We start from the raw sequence: 25,804 nt of genomic DNA, 5'->3' as shown, positions 1-25,804 counted from the left end.
CCTACTTACTACAGAATAAACTCCTTGAAAGCAATGACGTCAGAGGGCCTTGGTCATTTTGACCTCATTGCCTGTTAGCCATGTGACCTTGGGCAGACTTTCTGACCTCTCTGTCCTTAATGCCTCACCTGAAAAGACGGGGATAACCACTTTACCCACTTCAAAGTTAAAAGATCCGTCTTTTGGAGAAAAAAGGTGGGTCAGGAGATGGAATTCTCTTCCCCTTTCTAGTTGCTCCTTTTCTCACCAAAAATGAGTTTAACTATCTATTTGCTCCATTCCTATCCTTCTCAGATATCATGTGGGTAGTTGGGAGCAAAAAATCTGGGTAGTTAAAATTGTTTTTTCTCAACCACTTTTTTCAGAGATCTGGTTTTACTCAAAGAATGTACAATAGAAAGTCCTAGCCATCATATAGGACATAGCACCCTGAGGCAGGTTTTAAAATAATCACAACTTCTACCTTACATTTTAAAAAGTTTTTTATTCATTTATTTATTCGACTGCTCTGTTCTGGTGTGGCTTGTGGCATTTTAGTTCCCTGACCGGGGAATGAATTGGGCTCTCGGCAGTGAGAGTGTGGAGTCCTAACCACTGGACTACCAGGGAATTCCCAATGTTTACCTTACTTTTACTAACTCGGACTCAAAATTAAACATTAAAAAAAAATTCTGTCAAGTATATGAACTGTATTGTCAGTGAGATCCTAACCTCCTTGTGGAAAGCAGTCATACTTTTTGGGAGGCACTCCTACAATAACCTACAATGCAAAGAGCCAAGCAGGACTAAACTGGAACAAATCTATGCTCTTCATCTGCTCTGGCACTCTAACCTATGAAGGCAGTGTGCTATTATTGCCATCAAGATCCTCATGCATTCAGAGCTGACCCAGCATCTCACAGTAGTTATCTGTCAGATTATCATGGACTCCACCTTCCAGAAACACCATCCGTAGTGCTATTTACAATATTTTGGTCATGGGAAGAAACTTAATGCCATCCAGAGATGACTGAAATGACTCTGACTCTCTGGAGGAGTGGCTACCTCACTGCAGCCTAGGTTTTTGGAACAAGCCTCCACTTCTGTCATGATAGTGCAATTACTATCTTAATGCAATAATGCCTGCCACCCTAGTGAGTTACCATGTGCCAGTCAGTCAGCTGCCAAATACGGGGGCAGGGTCATGGAACAGGGCAAACTGTGCAATGGAAACCACCCTCGGCTGGGTAGCAGACAGACAATGGGCACTGAGATGCCCTTCTTGAGTTCCGTGGCTGACACCAGGAATGCGTCAGAGAGCAAGCTGCTCAAGGGAAAAATAACCTCAAATAGTACTGCACAAGCTGCCACTCAACCGAAGTCTGCCCTAAAGCAAGTTAAGATAGTTTCAGCATTTCCTGGCACATTCACAACAGTAGTGGTTCCTTCACACGCAATCAATTCCACTCGAGAAATTTTTCCAAGATGGGCCTTACCTGGTCTAGGAACAGACCCCTGCAGTGCTGTGGCTGGAGTTTCCTTTGGGACTAAACTCTGTGAAGGAGCTAAGGCAAGAAGTAAAAAAAAAAAAGAAACAGGTCTTTAACTTTCTTTTCTAAACAAAGCAGAAAGCACGGAATCAAGAGCTAAGTAACTGCTGAAATACAAATACTCTTGGAAAGCAGTACTTGAAGTTAACTTTGAAAGTATAGTACATTTCAAAACTGACCTTAAAAATTACTTACTTTAACACTCAGTAACAAAGACTACCGTGAGGAGAGTCTGTTTTTCTGTTTTGTATGTACAAAGATCAAGGAAGGATATAGCCATAAGATAACAGCACCCATAATTTTTGCTTCTTGGAGTCAAGTTCTGTCCAGTATTCTAAAAAAACCCCAAAGCATACTTTGGCAGGCAACCCAAACCTCTTTCAGAGGGACAATTATACCATCCAACCTTAGCATTGAAAAAAAACTGCCTCAATCCTCTAAAGACTACATTCCTTGAGAACTGAAATGAATCATAAAATTTATCTTGTATTTTTCTACAGCACCTGGCAAGTGTGATGGGCATAAAGCAGGTATTCAATTCATATTTAATGAAACAAATCTATTTGATGTTATCTACTTATCTAACAAACAGTTACCAAGAACTTTCTAGGGGCAAGGCTCTGTGCTAGGCACCCTTAGAGACCAAATTACATTCTTCTTGTTCATCAGAAATTGAGTCTAATATTAAAGATATATATACAACTGGCACTCAGGAGTGAACTGTGATGTTAAAATGAAGCAGATTCATAAAGTACAAAGTGCTATGGGAGTTCAAAGCAAGGGAGATAAATTCTAAATTGAGAAATGTGAAGGTACCCTAGAGGCAGAAACATCAGAATTAGGCTTTGAAGGACAAAGAGAACTTGGGCCCCTGAAGAGGAGCGGAACAGAATACACAATGTACTCTAGAATGGAAACTTCTTGGATCATACAGTAAAGATTGAGGGCATAGATATGCCACACGCACTCAAGGTTATGTCCTCCCACCTTGATACTCAAACATCCTAGATAAACATAAGTTTTATCTTCTTGTGCAAATGTGACTCTTGCAGATTTCTCTCTCTGCTTAGTCAATGATGCATTTGTGTTAAGAATTTATTTTGGATGCTTATATAATACAGCTTAAAACCATACCTTTTATTTTTCACTCCAGTATTGGTTTCTCACACTTTTAAGATAAAATCACAAAAGCCCTTTGAAATAGAATGGAAATAATCTTATCTAAATTTGAGAGGTTTCTTTCCAGCTACTGGTTTATCTCCCTAACACTCATGTATTTCTCTAGGATTATATAGGACCCTGATAAAATATTGTCTAAATCAGTATCCTCTTGGTACCAAAGGGGAAAGTTATCTGAAAGGAAGTAGAATGGAAACATTTAATAGTGGAAAACATGTTTATGTCACGTTTTTTTTTTTTAATTCTTTTAAAAAGTTTTAGAAGGTTTGAAAAATTCTTAGGGCTCACCTACACCAACAGAACTAGAACCAGAAATTTATTAATATAGTACCCAGCTCTACGAAGTCTTTCTCCTCCAAGGACAGAGAACCCCTTAAAGGCCTTTATCCCTCCCTGCATCTCTGGTATTGAAGTGAACAGGTAGAGAGAATTAGCCTTTCCTGGGCTCTGTGGGAGGCAGCATGCTGGCCTGTAGGCTAAGCCCCTCAATGAATCTTTTTATCAATTCTGAGAGGTAGGAATTATCGACACAATCTCAGTTTACAGGTGAAGTCCATAGCTTATAAGAGGTTAAGGGATTTATCCAACCATGATTGGTATCAGTGGAGCTAGAACTTGAACTATGATCCTGTCCTGAAGCTTGTGTTCCTTCCGCCCCTCCAAGCATTTTAGCTGCATAAACAAGATAGGTGCTCTTGGCTGGCCTAAAATACAGCAAAGGTCCTTCGAGCTTTGGCAGTTTTTGACTGATTCTACTGTGGGGAAACTGAGCTTCTGTACCACTTAAACCTCACAGGAGGAGGAACATTATGTGTGTGTGTAGGGGTGGGGAGGTGGCGTGGGGTGGTGGTGAGGGGGATGTCAAGAGAAGGAAGGGAAACGTAAGGACACCTATGTTTCCTATGATGTAGCCCACCTTACCAGTACATAGGAAATAATCTGGACTAGAAATACATCAATGGGATGGTCTAATTTTCAAAGAGACTTCATCAAAAAGAAACTGGTAATAAAAAATACTTATTACTGAATGATTACTATATTCTAGCCCTGTGCTAAGCATGTTATATACAGTATCTCATTGAATTTTTGCAATTACTACTGTCCCTATATGACAAAGGAGGAAACTCAAGTTTGGAGTAAAGTAACCTGCCTAAGATCAAACAGCTGGTAAATGTTGGTTGGCATTGTGATACCTCCTTCCATGTCTATTATCATGAAACCTGGTTTTCTGGAAAGCTCTCCTCTAGCCAGTCAGAAGGAAAGAATTCCTGGGAGAGAGTACAATGAGGAAGGGGCTATGAGAAACCTGCTCTGAACAGATGAAAGCAAGTCTTTACCACGCTAAGAACCTGCAGGAGCTGCTGTTCACCGTTAAGAGACAAGGTTAAATTGGACGCTCACATATAGACTTTGAACGACTGAACTCTGAGCTTCCCACCTGTAGGATGAGATGAGGGTTACCTGACATGGTTGGTATGAAGATGAGGTAACGTATGTAAAAATGCCTCTTTGTAAAATGAAAAATTTTATAAAAATATAAGGTATATCATTATTCTAGGAGTTGAGAGAGAACCATATTAGTAATGTTAACAACATGGGAATCTAAATAGGAAGTATATTTCCCAATGTACTTCAAATAAATGGAACTACCACTATAACCATTTAGCCCACTCTTCTTCCTCCAAGTAGAAAAGGAGCCAAGCTTTCTCTGGTGGGATAGGTCATCAAAAATTGACACAAGATGATGCCAGGTATCAAGTACATACCTATGCTGGGCAGAAGCTCTGGATGAGATCCCACCTTCTCCTCCACTAGGCCACCTGCAAGTGGCTCAGATGCTATGCCAACATGATTGCTTTTTGTGGTCGGCGCCGCGGAGATGAGTTCAGAGGGTACCAGAGCGGTTACTATTGAGCGTACATTGGTGGGGAGAGTACTGCTAGGTAAGCTGGGTCCTGCTGAGGCGGAGCCCGGGCCCACAGGGCTAGAGGTCATTTTTAGCAGAGTGGGTGCTGGGGGAGTTGGGGTTTTACTGTCCAGCTCTGTGCATAACTGCTCTGTTCCCAAGAGCCCTGGAGCTGGGGTCTCTAGCCCTTGGCCTTCAGTCTCTCCATCAGCACCATACTGCTCTTCCCCTTTCTCGAGGGAGCCTGTAACTTTTTTACATGCCTTGGTCAGCAAAATCTGGCCGATTTTGTCCACTTTTCCTTTGCCCTTACTAGATGAGACTGGGCTTCGCCGGTTGACAGAGGAGCCTGGACTATTGGTCAAAAGGGGAGAAACCACTGTGGTTGCCTGTGAAGAGGGCAGAGTGCTTTGATCTGCTGAAGTGCTCACCTGAGGGCTAGTCTCATCTGGATTCAGTTCTTTTACTTGCTGGACAGGGGGGTGAGGAGGAACAACTGGAGAAGTCGTACAAGGCGGGGAAGGAAGCTGAACAGGGGTGGCTCGTGAGTTAAGGACCAAGGGTCGACCTGTCTGTATGTTTGGAGCAGGACTGCTGGTGGGGGCATTAGGCAGCACAGGAGCAGAAGAAAATTTTATATTCTGAGGTATGTGTAAAGGGCCAACAACTGCAACGGAGGGAGGCATCAAGCCAGAGTTGGTTGTCAGTGGGGCTGTAGGAATTGTGCTTGGCTGTGATCCTTTCATAACCTGAATTATTGAGGATGAATTGATAAAGACAGGCGTAATGAACTGAGGCCGGGCATTTGACTGAGCAGCTGACTGTCCCTCAGAAACCATAACCTTGTTACCCACATTGGGCATTGTGACAACTGTTGACATTAACGCAGACTGCAGGTGAGTTGGCAGAGCTGCTGATGTGTTCGCTGAAGTTGTGATGGGATTGGAAGTCACGAAAACAGTTATCTGATTTGGGGGCAAAGGAGTAGAAATGGAAGAAGAGCTGACAGGTCTTGACATTACTTGAGGGATGCTTGGGGTGACATTAGAACTGACCTCACTCAATTCTGGATGCACAAGGGTTGAACACGGCTCGTTACTGTGAGGTAAATTTAGGGAACTGGAGGGTTCTTTAGAAGACGGATCCTGCAGGGAGGGAATGACAGATGCTTTTTTTGGATCCTCTCCAGACACTCCTGGAGGTGTTACTTCCAGATCTGTAAGCCCGGGGGGTTTAATGGTTACGTTAGGAGCTCCAGAGTTGTCAAGAAGTTGACTTAGCGATGTTGGTGCTTCCCTCATAGCAGGAGACACCAAATTTTTGTTCTCTTCGACACCGGGAGGTTTGTTAGGTTCCAAAGACTGCCCATCCTTTTTGCATTGATCTTCAGGGACAACCATTTTCACTTCTTGGGGAGGGACTGCTTTTAGCTCAATGTTTACCTGCTCCTTCCTAACCTGGGAATTCTGGCAATCACTGTCCTGTGGCATATTCAAGCTGTCCTTGTTATCCTCCAGAACACCCCCTATCGTGGCCACAGGCATGGTAGGATTCTGAGGATTCAGCCCACTGTTGTTAGGGAAGCTCCCAGGTACAGGCGGATTGGCCAAAGGAGTAGGACTGACCAATACATTTCTTGGCAACTCTACATTTTGCAACAAGGTTGCATTTGTTTGAGAGGCAAGTGTAAGTTTAGGGGCTTTTGAATTCTGTCTCCCAGGACTTGGGGTGGTTTTCCTACTTGACCCAGGACTAGACCTGCGGCTGTTGCTTGGACTTGCCCGTTTTGGTGCTCCAGAATTAGACTGCTTTCCAGAATTCACCACCACAGAATCTAATTTGTGAGTCTGTGGGGCAGCAAAATTGGAAGGATTATTCATGGTAAGGTTTGAAGGTGCTTGCCCGATGGCCTTCAAAGTTGTCGGATTTAGGCCCTGTTGATCAAAGCCCCTGTTTAAATTTGGCCTGGGAGGTAAAGGAATATTAATCTGTGGAGGGAAGAGTCCTGCTATGGAGGCATTGAGTCTTTCTGGTGATAGACTGATTTCTGAAGGTTCCGTGCTGGGAGGGCGGTTGTTGGGTGTCTGAGGATAATAGGGTCTGGGGCTGGCTCTGTTGGGTGTTTTAGGCCTAGACGTTTGGGTGGGTGCAGCCACATTTGGAAAGTGGTGGCCATGAGAGCTGGGCAGGGAATTTACAGGAGGTTGCTGGGGAGTTGCACCTTGAGCTGCTGAAAGCGGTGATGGTCCAGGTTTTGGCCCTGTCATCACTAACTGACTCTGGGAGACCACTAAATGTGAAGGCATGTTATTTGGGCCTCCTGAGACGGACGGTCCTTCACTGCCACTTGCTTCTGGGAGCGAGGACATCTCCCCCAGCGGTGAGCTGGCAGGGTTCTGGGGGTTCTCCTGGTACATCATTTTCCTTGAAGTGCTTCCCAGAGGAGTATTCACAGGCATTGGCATTCTCTGCTTGTCAGGTGATGGTGGCACCGAGGCAGGGCCTTGCAAACTGACCATGACAGGCACGCTGCCACTCGGCTGCATGGGCATTCTCTGGGAGTCTGGGTTCAGTGGGCCCCTGGGGGGGTGGACATTCTGGGAGACCGGAAGCCTAACGGATTTGGGGTCCTGCTGCATCATGAGCATCATCATCATTTGTTGCTGCTGCTGCTGTTGCTGCTGCTGCTGCTGAGACTGTGGCTGACTGGGAGGTGGCTGCGGCTGCTGCGGTGGCGGCTGTGCTGGGGGTGCCACATGCTGCACGAGCTGAGGAGGCAGCTGCTGAAGTGGCCTCTGTTCAACTGGTTGAGAAGGATAACCTAAAACGAGCCCCCAAAATCAGGGAAGTTAGATTTTCAGCAAGAAAAGCTTTGCGACCTTTAGGGTATGGCCAAGCAATACTCATCTAGGTGGCACAAATAGCTCAGGCATGCCCGTTCCCAGGGGGGTAAGGGGCGGCCCCTCCTTCTCTGGCATAAGCAAAGAGGCACGCTGCTTCAGGAAGCAAAAAGCAAAGCATCGAGAACCTGGAGCTCCTCAGTCTTCAGGGTCTGCATGAGGCATCACTGTACTAAGACTCTAACAGGCACTGTGCTACGCACTGAGAATGGCCAAGTCTATGCCAGCCTCACATTCAGACGAAATGAGGACCACTCCATCCACAGCACAGGTGACCACCCAGTACTGGGGCTCTCATGCAGGCATAATCAACACTTCACTGGATTTTTGAATGAAGCATTTAAGATTCACTTTTTTTCTTTTAGCACAGATTAATTTTTTTTAAAGACTTGGTTTTGTTGAAAATACCAGCATCGAAGATAGCCTTTTTATTCTTTCAACAGAAGTAAAATATAAAGTTCTAGGGTTCAATTCCTTAAGAAAGAAGGATTTAAAATCACTTCAATCCATTGGCTTCACACACCATGCTGCACCCTCCAGGCTCGCTTCTTTGGGAAACCCAGTGAATTAAACTGTCCCTCCAACATAAGTCAGTTTAATAAATAGTAGGAGCTAAATAGAAGCTGATACACACACTGAAAATAAAATGAGGGCACTGAAGTTCTTTTTACAAATGCTAATTTCCATTTACTTTTTTACATGTCAAACTGTATTTGGAGAAATATTGTCTTTGAATCCATAAGTGGAGAATAAGTAAGCAAGAAGCATAGCCCTCAGGAATAAAAAATAATTTTGGGAAAAGAAGTCTGAGGACAATGCCTTATAGATTCCCAGAAGGCAACATCTCAAATGATTCTTTCTTTTGTGAAGATTTCATTTGGCATTTTAGAACCAAAACCTTACATAATCAGCAGAAAGGACCAAGAATAAAGGTGGTTCAATGGTAAAAAGTGGACATATAGCTGGGATACAATTTTACAAACTAGATTTATTTCATTGTTACATGAAAAATATATTAGGAAAGTTTTACGAAGGCACAGGCATAAGGACAGCTGGCTCTAGTGGTCAGAAGTGCCGGCTCCAGATTTTCACAGAGCAGCTATCAAATGCTATTGATCCATAGGTTCACACCCTGTGTTTAATAGCTAATCAATGTCTTCTGGCCAATGACAGACATGACACCAATGAGTACAATGTTTTCTTTTTTAATTATTTACTTATTTGGCTGCCCTGGGTCTTAGTTGTGGCATGTGAGATCTAGTTACCTGACTAGGGAACAAACCTGGGCCCCCTGTACTGGGTCCAGTCTTAGCCACTGGACCACCAGGGAAGTCCTCAGGATCCACTTTCGAAGTTTTTTTTTTTTTTTAATCCTTTTTTGTTTTAGGCCTAACTGACTTCTTTACATTTATAATGCCAACAACATATGGCATTCCTATAGGTTTAATTCAGGTTCCCATGTGAAGAAAAGTGTTAATTTCTGTAGAAATTACACAGCCCCTTGATGTCAGGGCTATGACACAAATGCCTTCGTCTTTAAAATTAGGGCACCAAACAACATAAATACCAAAGAGAGCAGCATAGACAATACAGCAGCCTCTTGAAAGTAACAGTTAAGGGCATGGCTGCTATAAAGGTTCCAGAAGCTGGAGGCAGCAGTCCAAAGAGCACTAATGGTAAGAAGATAGGCTGGGGCTGTGGTGACAGAATGGTGGAGAGGCACAGCCAGGACACACACAGTGCATATAACATAATCAAAACCCAAATTTATTAATTAAAAGATGAAAATTCATATGCCTTTAGGGGCCAGACTGGTAAAGAAGAGAAGTGGGTTGCTATAAGACACTAGTAGTTCTGTGGACAGAGCCAAACTGCAGAGCTGATGCTATACCTAAATCAGGTAGATGCCTAAATCAGGCATCTAAAATCAGGTTTCTGTTTGCTTTCAGATTCTGCATGACAATTCAAATACACTTCAGGCCAAATTCAGCCTATAGGCTCCCAGTTTGCAAACTGTAGAAAGGAAGCAATAACGTGTGTGAGAACCTCTGGGATTTATAGAATTCAGATGTGTCTGAGGGAAGAAGGTGCCTTTCTGTTCATAATGCCTCTGGACATACCCACCAAAGACTGGTGACCTCCCAGCCTCAACTGTGCTGCTGCAATTCACCGATGGGAAGTGTGGTGTGCCCAATTTGCAATCAATAACATATAGTACTGACATCATAATGAATTTACTTTTATTCACTTTAATACATAAATTAAGGATACTAAAGTTTATCTCTAAAATAACTCACAAAATCACTTCCACTTATATGCCAAAAAGGAGGTAGAATAACTAGAAAGGAAGAAACAAAACATAATCCTTTGTATACACAGGGAAGTATGGCCTACATGTGATAGGTTTGTGTGTCTTCCTCATAGGGGAATAAAGTTACAAATTACTGCTCAGGCTAATAGTAACCAGGTTTGGAGACATTGTGGCAGCTAGCCTTAGTTCTACAATAGCTAGATTAGAATGAATTAGTTTTAGGAGACTTTTTTCAACATTTTAGAAGATGGTATTATTTTATAATCAGAGGGGGGTACAACACAGAGGGCTTCAACAATACTGGTCTTTTTATTATTAACCTGGGTAGGAAGTACATGGAGAAGGCAATGGCAGCCCACTTCAGTACTCTTGCCTGGAAAATCCCATGGACGGAGGAGCCTGGTGGTCTGCAGTCCATGGGGTTGCTACAATCAGACACGACTGAGCGATTTCACTTTCACTTTTCACTTTCATGCACTGGAGAAGGAAATGGCAACCCACTCCAGTGTTCTTGCCTGGAGAATCCCAGGGATGGGGAAGCCTGGTGGGCTGCTGTCTATGGGGTCGCACAGAGTAGGACATGACTGAAGGGATTTAGCAGCAGCAGCAGGAAGTACATGAGTGTCTCTTTCACTACTCTTTACATATTTTTTATGTTTAAAGATTCATAATAAAAGCTCTATTAAAAAATCTTATTTTAAACCCTAGTAGTTCTCTGCTTTGAGAAAGCCCCAGTAGAAAAGGCTGCAGGAAAGGCAGGCAAGCAGGATTAGAGTGAAAGCATCATTTCATTTAATCTTATTCCATTTTGATGCCAACTAGAACCTTGATACTGACAAGAATAAAGAGGCACTGACTAACTTCAGTTTGATTTTATGAGGACCTAATATAACAAAGACTAATTTGAGCAAAATACACACACAAATACATATACATACACGTGCACATACACACACTTTCAGAGGTTATATTTGAAACTTTTTACTTACTAACACGTAACAAGGCAAAGTTTCCAAATACTAGACACATTAAATCATTAAAGCAGTCTAGTTAGTAGATAAAATAAAACACTATTGTTTCCTTGAAAAAAAGCCTTATAATGCTGTAAATAAATGATGACAAGTATACAAACTTTAGCTAACATTTTATCACCTGGTGGTCGGTTTGAAAATTCTGGCAGTTTAGGGCCTGAGCTGTCCAAGTTAATTCCTTGTTCTCCAGGCAATGGCTGTTGATCAGCCTCCTCCAGACCAGCTGGGCGAGTATCTGGGGTGCTAAAAAATAAATTACACGTTTGAGAGTAAGTTGTACAGTTTATACATGAAAACTGTTTAACCCCTCCCCTATGTCTGAATAAATCCATCTGCATTATCAGTCTTAGCATTATTTATATCTCTCTAGTCTGATAAAACATTCAATATTTGGCATAAAAAATCTGCCAATTTCATTAAATGTTAAAATCCACTTAATAAAAGGCTATTTACTCGAGGTGCTTTCTACAAACTTCTGGTATAATGATTTTCATTTAATTATCCATCCATTCAATGTATTAAGACCTGATTTTGGGTTATCAGCATTGTACTGTTCCTATGAAACCACACTATCTTTAGGGTAGCTATCAAATTCAACCAGGGAATCCAGACTTCTTTTTTTGTGAATATTGCAACGGTGGCTCCAACAATCCATAACACCTTGCAAGAAATTGTAGACTGGCTAATGAAAATGGTAGTCAGAGAACAAAGAAAGCTGGAGAATACCAAAACAAAGCTAATTAATTTTGTTGCAGAATGTCTATTTAACAGACATCCCCATCAGCTTTGGGATGCTTTCATTTTCACCTAAGTGTACCTTACAATTTTATTACAGAAGGAAAAAAATGAAGAAACACCCACATTCTCAAAGACCCAGGGCTCACAGCCCTCATTTTGTTTTTGCCCTGGTATTAGTCACCCACTTTTAGACAGTATTTTATCTCGTTGTACTCTGTAGTTTCATAAACCTTACCTTAAATCCATTTTAAAAGCTCTAGGACATGGGAATTTAGAACCTGAAGCAGGTCCTAAGCACATCTAGATTCCTGTATTGATTTGCTCCTTAAATGACTTTCTCTTGCTTCAATTACAGGTAAGGATTCCTGTAGTATTCTTTACTTTCAAAGAATTATACTGCTAAAAAAAAATCTCAGGCCCAGCCACCTCATGTTACTGGGTAACAAAACAAAGGCCCACAGAGGTGTAAGAAAACAGGCTGAAGATTCCATGGTAAGCTGGTGGTAGAGCTGGGAGCATGCACTCTTCTTTTTAACTTACTGTCTCCATTCCTAGAAGCCTTGATGTGGTCCTAGGAATGGACCTAGGACCACATCAATGGAGAGGTCCTAGGCCCTTCCCACAATCTGTAGCTGTAACAAGTAAGCAACTCCCTAAGTGCTGGTACAGATAGCAAAAATCTATACTAATGGCAACTGAAGAACCTTTCAGTGTTACTCCTAGATTACTGAGAGGAATAAATATTGCCACAGAAATACTATTCCCATACAGATTGATAGTAGTAAAGAATTTAACTTAGAAAGAGCTATTGGAAAAATCAGATAACCAAAGAGTTTACTAATTTTGAATTCAGGAAAAATACAGGTTGCTAATATACAATTATTTTTTGATTTATAAGATTCAAGAAGAAAGTGAATATGATATAGTTTTATAGTACAACCAAAGGCATACTGTAAGAAGACTGAGAGAAAGGTAGTGGGTTGGCCAAAAAGTTCATCCAGTTTTTTTCCAGGTGTTATGGACAAACGCGAACAAACTTTTTGGCCAATCCAATAGATGGTTTTATTTTAAACATTTATGTTTGATTAACTAAAGCTCCCCTATTCTCTTCTATAATCCTAGTAATTTACTTGAATTAACCCACTTTTATACTTCTTAGTCATTATTTTCTGGTAATGTCTCTGGATTTCAGTTTTGTGATTAAAGGCAGAAAATCCAGTTTAATCAATATTCCTTTAGGAATCATTTTATCAAAGCCAAAAATATGACTTAACACTTAGCTTTAGGAAATGAAATATAAATTAATTGCCCTTCCCACTGTTTTGCAAAAGACTCACCTTTACCAAAAGGGTAACTGATTAAAAAGGTCTAATCATCTTAGTATGAGGTTTTAAGCTGCTAAGGATGATAAAGAGCCTTTAAAAGAAAGGCACTTGCACAAAAAAATGTTTCAATTTGAGAGACAGAAGGGAGTCTCCATAAGCAGTTTTCATTCCTAAAATACATATAGCCTCTCTGGTTCCCCAGCAGTCATTGTAAGCCTGACATGCTTTGTAGAGTTGTAGTGTGGTAGCACTGGCTACTTCTCAGGCTCTGAATGGCGCAATCCCCTCTGAGACTACAGACTTAAGAGACATATATCAATTGACTGCAATATATGAAACTTGTTTGGCTCCTTATTTGAACAAATTGTAAAAAAAAAAAAAATTTATTTTGAGATAATCAGGGAAATCTGGACACTGTCTGAATATGTGAGAATATGAAGGAAGCATTAGTTTTTTCCAGGTGTGCTAATCATATTGTGTGGTCATAAAAAACAGAAAACAAAAACCAAAAACCTGTCTTTATCTTTTAGAGGTACACACTGAAATATTTAAAGTGAACTTGCTTTAAAATAATCAAGAGGTAATGGGAAGAACATGAATGAATGCAAGACAGATTATAAGCTGAAAATCTTAAGCATGGGGAATTTCATTATACTGTTCTTATACATGCTCAAAAATTTCCATCAAAAAAAGTTGTTCACATAGAAATAAATGAGTAAGATTTCAGACAAGACTATCACAACCTACTTTAGATCCTGCTGACTGTTTTTCTTCTTCCGAGGGGGCTTCTTCTTCTTCGGTTTATTTGCGTTGGTATTGTTTTGCTTATTGTTTACCCCGAAATGGCCTGCAGAGATATCACTCTGCAACAAGTTGACCAACAACGGGCTTGTCAGCGTGACATCCTTATTGACTGGGAAGCCTGGATTCTGACCACAGGACATCTGATTTCCATTGGGTGCTCCATTGAAAGGCGCATTGAAGGGCATCCCATGGCCTGAGAAATGGTTTCCCGAGGCACTGTTCCCCTGCATGGCCTGCACGTGGGGGGGGACCATGTTGCTTTGCTGCATGCTAACATCTGGCATCATCTGAGACAAGCTGACATCATTATTTGCTGTCGTAGCAGGATCACCATGCTGCTGGGCCATGTGGGGGCTGGGCCCTGGTGGCCGCAAGACCTGCCCCTGCATCCCCATAACCTGAGACGGACTGTTGTTCACGGGCCCTTGCTGTGGCAGCATCTGTCCTGACATCGGTCCTGTAAACTGCACCATGTTTCCTTGCAAGTTTGGCGTTGGTCCCCTCATTATCTGTGCTGGTCCCGGCATGACATTAGATTGGTTCTGAGTGTTAAACTGTTGCTTATTCCCCTGCATCTGATTGGTCATGATCTGCTCTATCATTGGATTCTGTTGGAGCAAAACTTGCCCCTGAGGCCCCATCATCTGGTTATGTGGCGCCATCATTTGAGGGCCCTGCTGGGGAAGCATCTGCTTGGGTGGGGTCATCCTTTGGGGCGAGGGCCCAAGATTTTGGCTCTGAGGATTCACCATCATCTGACCCTGTGGCATAAGCTGGGCCCTTGAAAGGATCATGGGGTTCTGAGGGGTCAAGGTTCCCTGTTGCTGGACCATCTGGCCCTGGGCGGGCACGATCTGCTGGTGCATGCTCATCAGTTGAGATGGTGCGCCCTGCTGGGGCTGGCCTTGCATGTTGCCCAGGTTCACCTGAGGAACCCCAGAACTACCAGCCTGTTGGCTGTTCATGTTGCCATGAATTCCCATGAGGCTGGGCTGCATCATATTTGGTGGCCCGTGGGACACCTGCAACTGGTTTTGAGGAGGACCAGCTCCTTGACCACCTTAAAAAAAAAAAAAAGGGCACAGTTTCAGAAAAATATACTATTATCTTGTTGGTATTAAGATTCTCAAATTACCTTAATTAAAAAAACACCCCTCACCCATATCCAGTGATCAGCATAAACAGATGTGCTATGCTTAACACATTTCTGTGAGTTTTCTATAGTATGAGGCTGTGACTGTGGCATACATTCTCAGTGATCATACAATAGAGAAAGAGAAACCTTTTCTTTATTCCTATTTGGTAACTTGATAACATTTTGCAGATCAATATAGTTTTCTTTCTCTTAGACTAAACAAAGAGAAAGGCAGCATCTCATTATTTAAAAATAACTTGTAACTACCTTAAAATGAAGAAAATTAATGAAAAGTGCTATGGGATAATGAAATAAGCTCTACTTTAGATGAATCAGGAAACAAAAAATGTGCTGCAGCCTCTTAAGAAAACCTCAGCAAAGTTGAGAAGACGTTTAACAATGCTCCTTGGGAAACTATAATTAAGACTCTCCAAGGTTATGGATGTGTTATCTGGATGCTGTACTTTAAAGAAAAGAACAGCTAATACTTCCTAAAGATAGGTCTCCTCCACCCCAATGTGGTAAAAATTATTTCATCTTGATATGGAAGCCAAGCCTCTGGTGGAAGTTAACTGACAGACAATTAAGAAGCTGCAGGCAGAGGACAGTCAACAAAGGATGATAAAGCTTCAGTGACCCTCTCCTGTGGCAGTCCCTAGTAGACCACATGGGACATGTTTTAGTCTTCTTAATTATTTCCAATTCAAAGAACACTTCCTGGCTTGCCACAGTGTATACTTACTGTTAGGTCTTTGGGATTTTCCTATAGCTGCTTATATTCTCTCTTCCTTTCTGCAGAATAACCTTCTAGCTTATTTTATCTCCTCCCCACCCTTTTCATTTTTAAATGAGGACTAAAAAGTGATAGCCACAATGAAGTTATCAAGCCAGTCCATGTTCCAGCCAGGAGGCAAGGGGCAAACTGTCCTTTGTTCATACAATCTAGATTTTTCCTGAATCCTAAGATCTTCCAGACCAGCCTTAAACTGAATTCCATGACCACTGTATATACTACATACACTAAATACTCCAGTATACATTCATTCAATTGACAATCATCTATTGAGTACCTAATATGTGCAAGGCACTTCTGGTACTGAGGTAACATCAATAAGCAAGACAGACCAAATCCCTTATCCCATGGAGTCTAGTTGGCAAGAGTAAAATAACAAACAGACTAAGTATTTTCAGAGGAAGAAGTAAAAGCTTAATAAGAGAAATAAACTAGAGTAAGAGAACAGGAAACGACAGACAAGAGTAGAGCTATCTTAGATGGGATAAACGGAGAAATCAAAAGAGTAAGTGCATGTGGAAGGCACCATATAAAAATATAAAACAGCTGTGCTTATGTGGAGGAATTATGAATGATTTTATTACTGTTTTAAAACTTCCTATACAATGTGAATTTACATAGCTCAGGAATTACAGTTTTGCACTAGCAGGTGGGGAAAGTCATGGTTTGCCCTACATTTTTCTAGCCCTTCAAGAGGTAGTTTGAACTTTTTAAGTTTCGAACTTTTCTCCTTTGTTAGTGCTTTACAATTAACAGTGGAACCACAAAACTAAACTAACTCCAAATGGGCATGGGAGCTCAGAAAGTATTTGTGCTACCTCAATCCAAACTCCCTATGAGAAAGGGTAAGAGGATTAATCATGTGCTACCTAACAGCAACCAGATACATGCAGTCTCGGCTAATACAATATTGCTTACAAATATTTTCTAGCCATTCTGCTGTACACAATATGCCCTCCTAAATTTATATATTTATATATAAATTTCTTATATACAATACACTATTGGCATTACACCTGTATTGATAAAACCTGGTCTTCAAACACCACCTTGTAAACCAGAATTCAGACACTCAACATATACAATGTTAACATGAATTATAGAGATTTTAAATGCTGCAGTTGTTCAAAATGCCATGTACCTCCATGCCTTTGTACCTACCATCTCCTTTGCCAGAAATACCTTTTGTCCTTTTACTAACTGAGGTGTCAGCAACCTATGATCCATGGATCAAATAAGGCCCACTGCCAGCTTGTAAACAGACACAAATTCACTCAGAGCTCAGGAATATAGTTTTGCATTAGCATACAGGCATTGTGGAACATTGCCATGCCCATTCTTTTATGTACTGTCTATGGCTACTTTGGTGCTACAACAGCAAAGTTAGATAGCTGCAACAGAGAACATATAACCTGTGAAGCCTAAAATATTTACTACCTGGTTCTTTTCAGGAAAAAAAAAATGCTGACTTCAGCTCTAGCTCTAGGTTTATCTCCTTTCTTTAGGTGTTTCTAGATTTTTCAAGACATTTTACCTACTTCTAATATAATAGTTATTGCCCTGAAAGAATATTTACAGGTCTGAAATGAAGCGGAAGGATCAAGGCTTACATTTCTCTGTATATCCTTGTTGTCTACCTACCACACAATGTTCAATAAATGCTGGCTGAATAAGTCATAGAAAACAAACCTGCATGCTGGACATTTTGATTCGCTTGCAGCTGAGGGGCTCCTGAATTCCCAGGGGTAGTTGCTGTGGTCGAAGGCACCTGACCTTGCATAAAGTTCGGATTGGCCTGTCCTGCTGAGAAGCCAGGTGGGAGGCGTTTAGGCATTCCTTAATAGAAAACAACGAGTAAGGCAGTTACCTAGCAAATTTATACTCTTGCTTAGATGTGGAATGAATAAGGAAGGATGAGCTGCATGAAGTCTCCACTGGCTTAGCTCTCTCTGTCACACTGGTAGGATCTTTAACAAGGTTGGGAAAGATGGTTAAAAAAATCAACACAATCTCTTACATGAGCATTGTCAAAATGAAAAAGAAATACTAAAAAATTTACACTTTGAACATGCCAAGGAAAAGATGGCAATCTGCTCCCTAAATGTGATCTGAGGCCACGTCACAGCAAGGTTTAGGGCTCACTTTTCTGTAATACAATGGACCCCCAAACCTTTACATACTTTAACATAGGTACCAAAGGAATACGCTAAATTCTCTCAATATTCAAACAAACTGATCAGAAATACTATAAAACAAAGACCTGGGTCCTGATATTAAGCGTAGATAGGTGATTTTTTTTTTTCCATTGAGGGAATAGATGACAATTTTCTTTGTGGAAAAATTTCTCCCCTGTATTGTGCTGGTCTCTTTGGAAGAGACAAGAGATCAGCAACAATTTATAGGAGCATCAAAGTGAGGTTATATTAAATTTATCATTACACCTTCCTCTCAAAAAGGTTTGCTGAAATTCTGACAGCTATGGTACCAAAAACTGTGCTCTAATGGAATCTTACTAAAGTAATATTTTCTTTTATAGGAAGGTTTAATTTCAGAAAACCAATCTGTAATAAGAAGAATCTCAGAACCCATTCACTGTTTATAACACAGGCCTGGATGTGGCCAGATCACCTAGGTGAGCACATAATTTGCTCTATGAAAGCATCAAGACCTAAGCTCACTTGAATTAGTCCATTTATTTAAGGGCAAAATTTTCAATGTCCTGAAAAACGCTCTGTAGACAAATATGCATTTGTCCTTTCTTTAGCAGTGACAAGTCCCCATTTGCATGCTTCCATTGTAATTATATCAGTAATCACATTTGCAGGAGGGACTACCCAGCCCCCACTGATCCAAGGCTAGATGCCCAGAACAGTGAAGTTTGGAGCCAAAACATTCTTGCATTTTCTCAAAACTTCTTAGTATTCAAATATTACAGCCTGCATGTCAGTAAAAGTAATTACAAGAGAGTGAAAAGACTGATGAGCGATTTAATTTTACCAGAAATCATGGGAACATGCCTTTGCTATGTTGCACTAAAGATGTAAGGGTTTTTTTTCTGGATTGGCAATGGGTGTCTTTTGGTGGGGGGTATGTTTATCAGGTGACAGTATTACACTCTCTATACCTTACTGAAAAGCTCCAAGCACATTCATGTGCACTAGATCAATGATTAATAAGAATAAATAATAAACATGGAGATGGATAAGTTTTACTGTAATCGTTTTACCTCTCACACATTAAGCTCCATTGCTTTTTCTTCATACAAGAGGCACCTTACAAAATAAATAAATAAATCTCCTTTAGGTATAACTGGTGGAATTCCCTCTCTAAGGAGCAGGCATTGGCATTATAAAACTGTAAAAGTCAATGATTTATGAACTTACTCCCCTTTAATACTTTAAGCAAATTTAACAAACACCATGCTAATAATATTTTTGCTAACTAGGATTATCAAAATTGAAAACCACAAGGGCCATTTCCCCAACAAAACCCTACACTTATCTTTTCATTTTTGCTCTACTGCATAACCTTAATTTTTTCAACAGTGGAGCAGCTTAAGTTGTTAATAAAACCATGATTCTTCCGGACGCCTTAATTTACTAGTACAAGATCAGGCAAAAATATTTTGAAAAACAAAATGAACATATATCTACATTGAATTTTACCTGCGTTTTTATCCAGAGGACTAGCTTAAACATAACCAGTAAGATGCTGCATAATGTATCAAGTTAACTAAGTCATATCAAGTGTCATCACTATATTCACAAAACCAAATAGTTACATCCTCGTTTCACTCCCTCCTTTAACTCTAAAAATTGAAGTGCTACTAAGATCTAGCTCCAGTCAATTTACCAACACAAATAGCTCCAGTGTTCCTCACCTCCTAGGCCTGGATGTAAACTCTGTGGCCCCTGATTTGGTGGTTGCTGCTGCATCACCATGAAGTTAGGTGGCACGTTTCCCTGTTGAACCATAGGATTCCGACCCGGAGAGCTGACGGGCTGCTGAAATCCCTGGGGAAGTGGGTTATTTTGAGGTGGCCTTGGTCCCATCTGCTGCTGAGTTTGGTTAACCGTTGGGGAGGAAGCAGGGGATCCCTGCTGGAAGGAGGAGGGTGAAGAGGCAGGAGACTTGTTGGTGAGGTGGGGCTGCTGCAGGGGGGTCGGGACCCTAGAGGGCCCTCCCTGCAAACTCTTCATCTGAGGAGCTGTGAACTGGCCTGGGTTGCTCATCTGAGGAAAGTTTGTATGGGCTTGTGAAGCTTGCTGGCTGCCAAAGGGATATGGAGGGGGAGGGTGGGAAGGTGTCTGTACCGTGGCTAAGGATGGTCTTGCCTGGAGTTGCTGTTGCATTGGGCCAGGCAAGGGAGCCTTCTTCCACCCTTGATTTGCAGTCATTGTGCCCAGAGAACTCTGGGCTGGAGGAGGCTGAAGGGCTCCGGAAGGCAGCTGGTTCCAGCCTGGAGGAACAGGCACCTGAGTTGGGGCAGTAAACTGGGGTCGAATGCCCTGTGGCTGTTGCTGCTGATGTTGCTGTGGGGGTCTTGCCTGCAGCTGTTGCTGCTGTTGCTGCTGCTGCTGTTGCTGCTGCTGCTGCTGTTGCAGCTGGGGAAAACTGGCTGGGTTTATTTGTCTGTTCACAGGGACGGGCTGCATTGGGTGGTGCGGGGGCGCTAAAGATCCTGAGGGATGACTTTGTTGCTGTATATGGAGCCCAGAGAGGAGTGGATCCATTGCATCTGTTTAAAGATAGTCAACAAAGCAATAATTAACTTACTGCAACCTAGATTCTAGAGCAATCCTAGAGTCTTGGCAATTCTGCAAAAACAGAGTAAAATCTTCTGGTATCATTTAATGTTTGTGAGCATTTACTATAATGCAAAACAACTATTGAGATGAGAGAAAGACTGAATCTTGTCTATAAAGAGCGTATGATTCTAAAGTGGATGTAAGAGCCAGGCAAACTATGCAGAGCCGTATTCTCCAAAGCATATTCTGAGGAACTATGTTCATTAGTATTAGAAGAAAACAAAACAAAAAATAAAGTCAATCAAGGTTTGGGAGACACTGGACCTAACAGCCTTAGACAGGTTTCTTCACTCTAGGACTTTCAGTGCTTCCAACATGTTACTTTAGGATCTCTGGGAGGGAGGATCTAGTAGGACTCATTAACCAAATTTACTTCACTACAGAATTCTTGGTTATGGAGGAGCAGGATTAAGTAGGCCATGGAATACATTTTTAGGAATGTTGGGGTATAACTGATAAGAATAGTGAGAAACTCTGAGAAGAAATTTTGAAAAGGAAATAATGACTTCCAGCTTGAAGAAACTAGGGCAGATTTTATATAGAAAACAGCCTTTAAGCTGGGCAGTTAGAAATCTGGCATCAGAGAGAGAGCTGAATTCTATGATGCTCTGTGCGGGGAGTGCAGCCTCTTCAATTCTCAAAGGTTGGAGGTCAATACCTGACTGAGAAGCAGGGCGAGGAGTCCTGGGCTGCAGTTCTGAATTGGGGCCTGGTGCCATCATGGAAGATGACACGTTTCCACCCTGGGGTATCATAACAGTGGCAGGGCTGGTCATCCTTATTAATCCTAGAGAAAAAAAAAAAAATCTCTAGAATAGAGTACTGGAATTGACACAATGTTTGTTTTTAATGAAATATTTCAAAGATGTAAAAAGGTATAGAAAATTTTTATACCACCGTCTACCTTATTTAAATGTAAACACTCTATCCTGCCTGCTTCATATATATATACAAATATATATAAGAAGCCTCCTACTCCTTCCCAATCTCATTCCATTCCCTCTTTCTTATCTTACATCTGGGATTAACAGTTTCAAGTTTTTATCTTTTCTACATATATAAACTGAAATATATTTTTTGAATGCTTTTAATCTTTGTATAATTGACACCGTTTGATATGTATTGTTCAATTTTCCTTTTGACTTAATACTATTTTTTTGAGATTCACCCATCCTGACTATAATAGTGCCCCATTTTATGGAGTCAATATATCCATTCGCCTGCTGATGAACAGTAACTTTTTCATCCTTAGAATTCTGCAATGGCATGTATTTGTCCTGTATTCCATAGACATGTAAGAGTCTCTTTAGACTACATACTTAAAATCGATAGGTTTTAAAGTATGTTGCTGCTGCTGCTGCTAAGTCGATTCAGTCGTGTCTGACTCTGTGCGACCCCATAGACGGCAGCCCACCAGGCTCCCCTGTCCCTGGGATTCTCCAGGCAAGAACACTGGAGTGGGTTGCCATTTCCTTCTCCAATGCATGAAAGTGAAAAGTGAAAGGGAAGTCGCTCGGTCGTGTCCAACTCTTAGCGACCCCATGGACTGCAGCCCACCAGGCTCCTCCGTCCATGGGATTTTCCAGGCAAGAGTACTGGAGTGGGGTGCCATTGCCTTTAAGCATCTAGATATTGGTAAACTGCACTCAAAAGCGGTTATACCAATTTATACTTTCACTAGCAGTTTGAGAACTCTTGATTCACATCTTGCTAACTTCTGATACTATTAGATTTTCTAGGATTTATTAATAGCATCTACCTTTATAAGTGAAAACAACTTAAAATTATCCTCTGCTCTCGTCCTAATTTTAGCATCACGATGATAACAATTTTGAAGTGAGTTTGAAAGCATCTTTTCTCTTTTTCTATGCTCTGAAAGAATATGTGTATCTGTTCTTTAAATATTTAGTAAAATTCACCTGTAAAATCATCTGAGCCTGTGGTTATACTAGTTGATTCACAGGGAGACAGATTATTTTATTTCTTAAGTAGTTGTAGATTTTTCATTTGATATGTCTTACTAAGTCAGTTTCAGTTAAATTATACTTTCAAGAAACTTGTTAATTTGCCAATGCTTTCAAATTTATTAGCATAAAGTTATTCATAGAATATTTTTCCCATTCTTTCTAAAAACTGAGATATAATTCACATACCATAATAAAATACACCCTTTAAAGTGTACACTTTTTTTTCATTCTTTATACCGCTCATGCCTCTCTCTCTTATTTGTCTTACTAGGATCAATAATTTTAGTTGTCTTTTCAGAGAAACATCTTTTGGTTTTGCTGCTCCGTTCCATTAGGTTTTTTAATTCATAAAAGTGAAAGTGAAGTCACTAAGTCGTGTCTGACTCTTTGCGACCCCGTGGACTGTAGCCTACCAGGCTCCTCCGTCCATGGGATTCTCCAGGCAAGAGTACTGGAGTGGGTTGCCATTTTTTCTGCTCTTACCTTTATTATTTCCTTCCTCCTAAATTATTACTTTGCTGTTATTTTTCTCATTCTTATGTCAGACACTTGAGTCTTTTAATTTTCAGACAGCTCTAGTATAAGGTCTGCTCTAAATATCTGAGGAGTCAAATTTTCTAGTCTACATCTCACAATATGTACTATTTTCATTGCCATGTTATGTGCTCAGTTGTGTCTGACCCTTTGTGACCCCATGGACTGTAGCCTGCCAGGCTCCTCTGTCCATGAAATTTTCTAGGCAAGAATACTGGAGTAGGTTGCCATTTCTTCCTCCAGGGGATCTTCCTGACCCAGGGATCAAACCTGCCATCTCCTGCATTGCAGGCAGATTCTAAACCTGCTGAACCTATTCTCCTTATTTCCTTCTAAATATTTTCTAATGTCCATCTTGAATGCTTTTTAGAAAAAAATCACTGGGTATTTAGAATACATTTTAAAACTTCTAAAAATATGGGGTATTTTAGTTTTTTCTTCTTTTTGGCCACTGACTTAACTGCACTATGATCAGAGAAAATGATCTGTGTGATACCTGTATTTGGTATTTAGTGAAACTTGCTTTTGGAATAACATAATCAGTTTATACAAATGTCATTCATGAAAAGATTAAGAATTCTTGAATTATTAATACAGTTTCTAAATATGTCCATTATCTCAAACTATTTAAATTATATTATTTGAGCTTTCTTTATCCTTACTAATTTTTGTTCAATCCATCAATTACTATTGGAGGTGTGTAAGATTCTTCCTTAAGATTTGCTATCTACATGAACCCAGGCCATTTTTACTTCACATATTTGAAGCTAGTTTATTAAAAATACAAAAGTTTAGTTATCTTCCTGGATTTTTCCTTTTATATTACACAGTCATCCTTTTTATCTCTAGTAATGTTTTTTATCTGATAAAAATATTGTCATACTCCTTTTTCTTGGTTAATATTCACCTGGATTCTCTATATTCTTGTATCCTTTTAACTATGAACTGAGACCTTATGTTTTATATGATCCCTCTAAGAGTACATAGCTAAATCTGAATTGCTCAATCTGATTAATCACTTTCTATCAGTGCTTATAATCTCACTTGCATTTATTGTTAATTACTGGTATATTTTATCATTTTATGATATCACTGTTTTTTTATTCTTTTTTTCCTGTGCTGTTTTCCTACTTCTCCTGAATTTTATTGGACTTTTTTTTCATCATGTCCTTCTTTTCAACCCCTCCGCTACTAGTTTAGAAATTATACCTTCTATTTCTATTATTTTAGTGATATTTTAAAAATGTCAACAGACATATGTAAAGGCCATGTATGATCATCATTATTACTAAGTTAATGTTTATTTACATTTACCCAATGTTTACCAATTATTTAGCTCACCATTCCTTCTTAGCTCTTATTTCTTCCATCTTAGGTTCAATTTTCTTCTTCCTGAAGTACATCCTTGAGCAGTTCAATTAGCAAGGGTCTGTTAATGGTAAATTCTCTTAGTCTCTTTAAAAAGGTCTTTAATTCACACTACTCTTGATACTATAGCTTTTGTAAAATTCTAGGCTGTTAATTTTCCCATCACTTTGAAAATATTATCCTCATGTTTCATGGCGTCAATGTTGTCACTGAGAAATTAGCTGTGGGTCTGATAATCTTCCCTTTGTAAATCACTGGTGCTTTATTTTGAATTGCTTTTAACATTCTCTCTGTTTTTCTGCTCTGCAGTTTTACAATTTTGTGTCTAGATGTGAATTTATTTTTTTTTTTGTAGGGCTCAGAATTATTGGACTTCTGAATCTGAGGACTCATGTCTTTCATCAATTCTGGAAAAATTTCAGCCATTCTCTTACTATTGTCAGTCCTCAATTTCCTTATCTTCCTCTGGAACTCTTTTCAGGGATATATATTAAGCTTTTTCATTTTATCCTTCACTTCTCTTGACCTCTTTCATATTTCCATCTATTTATTTATTGTCTGTTGCATTCTGGGTAATTTTTTCAAATTCACCTTCCAATTCAGCTGTCTCTAATTGGCTGAATAAGTTATTCACTTAAATAATTTTAAAATTTCTGTAGATTCTATTTCCCCCCTAAATTCTCTTTGTGTTTTGATAGTGTCTTGTTCTCTTCTTAGAATTTTCATTATTTTAAACATGCTGATATTCCTATTACCTAGAATTCTGGAAAGAGGGTCTAATCTTAAATTTTATAAATTCAGAGAATAAGCTCGTTTATAACTGGCAGCTTAAGTATGAGAAATCTGCAATGGTTTGGGGTGAGAGCTTCAGTGGTTATTACCACTTTAGAACCACTTACTAACAGCTTTGCTGTTTCTGGGTCATTTCAATGACACATGTCCAACATGTATGAGGATAGAGAAGGCAATTCTATAACCACCCTTTCCCACACTCAACTGGAGCCCAGACCAAGAGAGACAAGTTTTGCCTTCAGCCTCCTGTGCCAAAAAGTGAAACTTTTTCTTATTTACCTTTTACTCAAACTATTGGCTTCATGAAGGATTCTGAATTCTAACTTCCTTCTTTATGTGAACCCAAGGCAAGGCCTCCTATTTTATCCCTCTTAGCCATTAAAACTCAAATCCCTTGGCTCCTGCAGCATCTCCTCAGGTGTTCTGCTGCTGCTGCTAAGTCGCATCAGTCGTGTCCGACTCTGTGTGACCCTAGAGACGGCAGCTCATCAGGCTCCTCTGTCCCTGGGATTCTCCAGGCAAGAATACTGGAGTGGGTTACCATTTCCTTCTCCCTTCACGTGTTCACTGTTATTTAAATGTTCTTCTTTGTTCTTGCCCTGAGGATTTTTCCATATTGTCTTACAAGCTCATCTGTGCATTAAATGTTCTATTTAATTTTCAGATGTTCTGTAGCTGAGATAG

The 25,804-nt window shown here is 40.4% G+C and overlaps 1 protein-coding gene across 19 annotated transcripts in view; it reads right to left on the bottom strand.

The window, feature by feature from the left end:
- Window positions 1-25,804, bottom strand: part of NCOA6 (nuclear receptor coactivator 6) — a 96,341-nt gene that overhangs the window by 13,698 nt on the left and 56,839 nt on the right. For 7 of the 19 annotated variants that reach the window (XM_086332241.1, XM_086332245.1, XM_086332242.1 and 4 more), the window contains 7 exons: window positions 21,118-21,246; window positions 19,532-20,389; window positions 17,341-17,487; window positions 13,667-14,783; window positions 10,978-11,099; window positions 4,475-7,435; window positions 1,476-1,544 (listed from right to left, as the gene is read on the bottom strand). In XM_086332241.1, the coding sequence (XP_086188367.1) occupies window positions 1,476-1,544; window positions 4,475-7,435; window positions 10,978-11,099; window positions 13,667-14,783; window positions 17,341-17,487; window positions 19,532-20,389; window positions 21,118-21,246 (5,403 nt within the window). The remainder of the gene's footprint in view (window positions 1-1,475; window positions 1,545-4,474; window positions 7,436-10,977; window positions 11,100-13,666; window positions 14,784-17,340; window positions 17,488-19,531; window positions 20,390-21,117; window positions 21,247-25,804) is intronic. The other 12 variants (XM_086332249.1, XM_086332248.1, XM_086332251.1 and 9 more) reach the window with 5 other exon arrangements.

This window comes from Bos grunniens, chromosome 13 (genome assembly GCF_055505025.1).
Source record: "Bos grunniens cultivar Pamir isolate PY7600 chromosome 13, Bosgru_T2T1.0, whole genome shotgun sequence".
NCBI classification, from domain to species: domain Eukaryota; kingdom Metazoa; phylum Chordata; class Mammalia; order Artiodactyla; family Bovidae; genus Bos; species Bos grunniens.
This window is presented reverse-complemented; position numbering and strand designations above follow the sequence as displayed.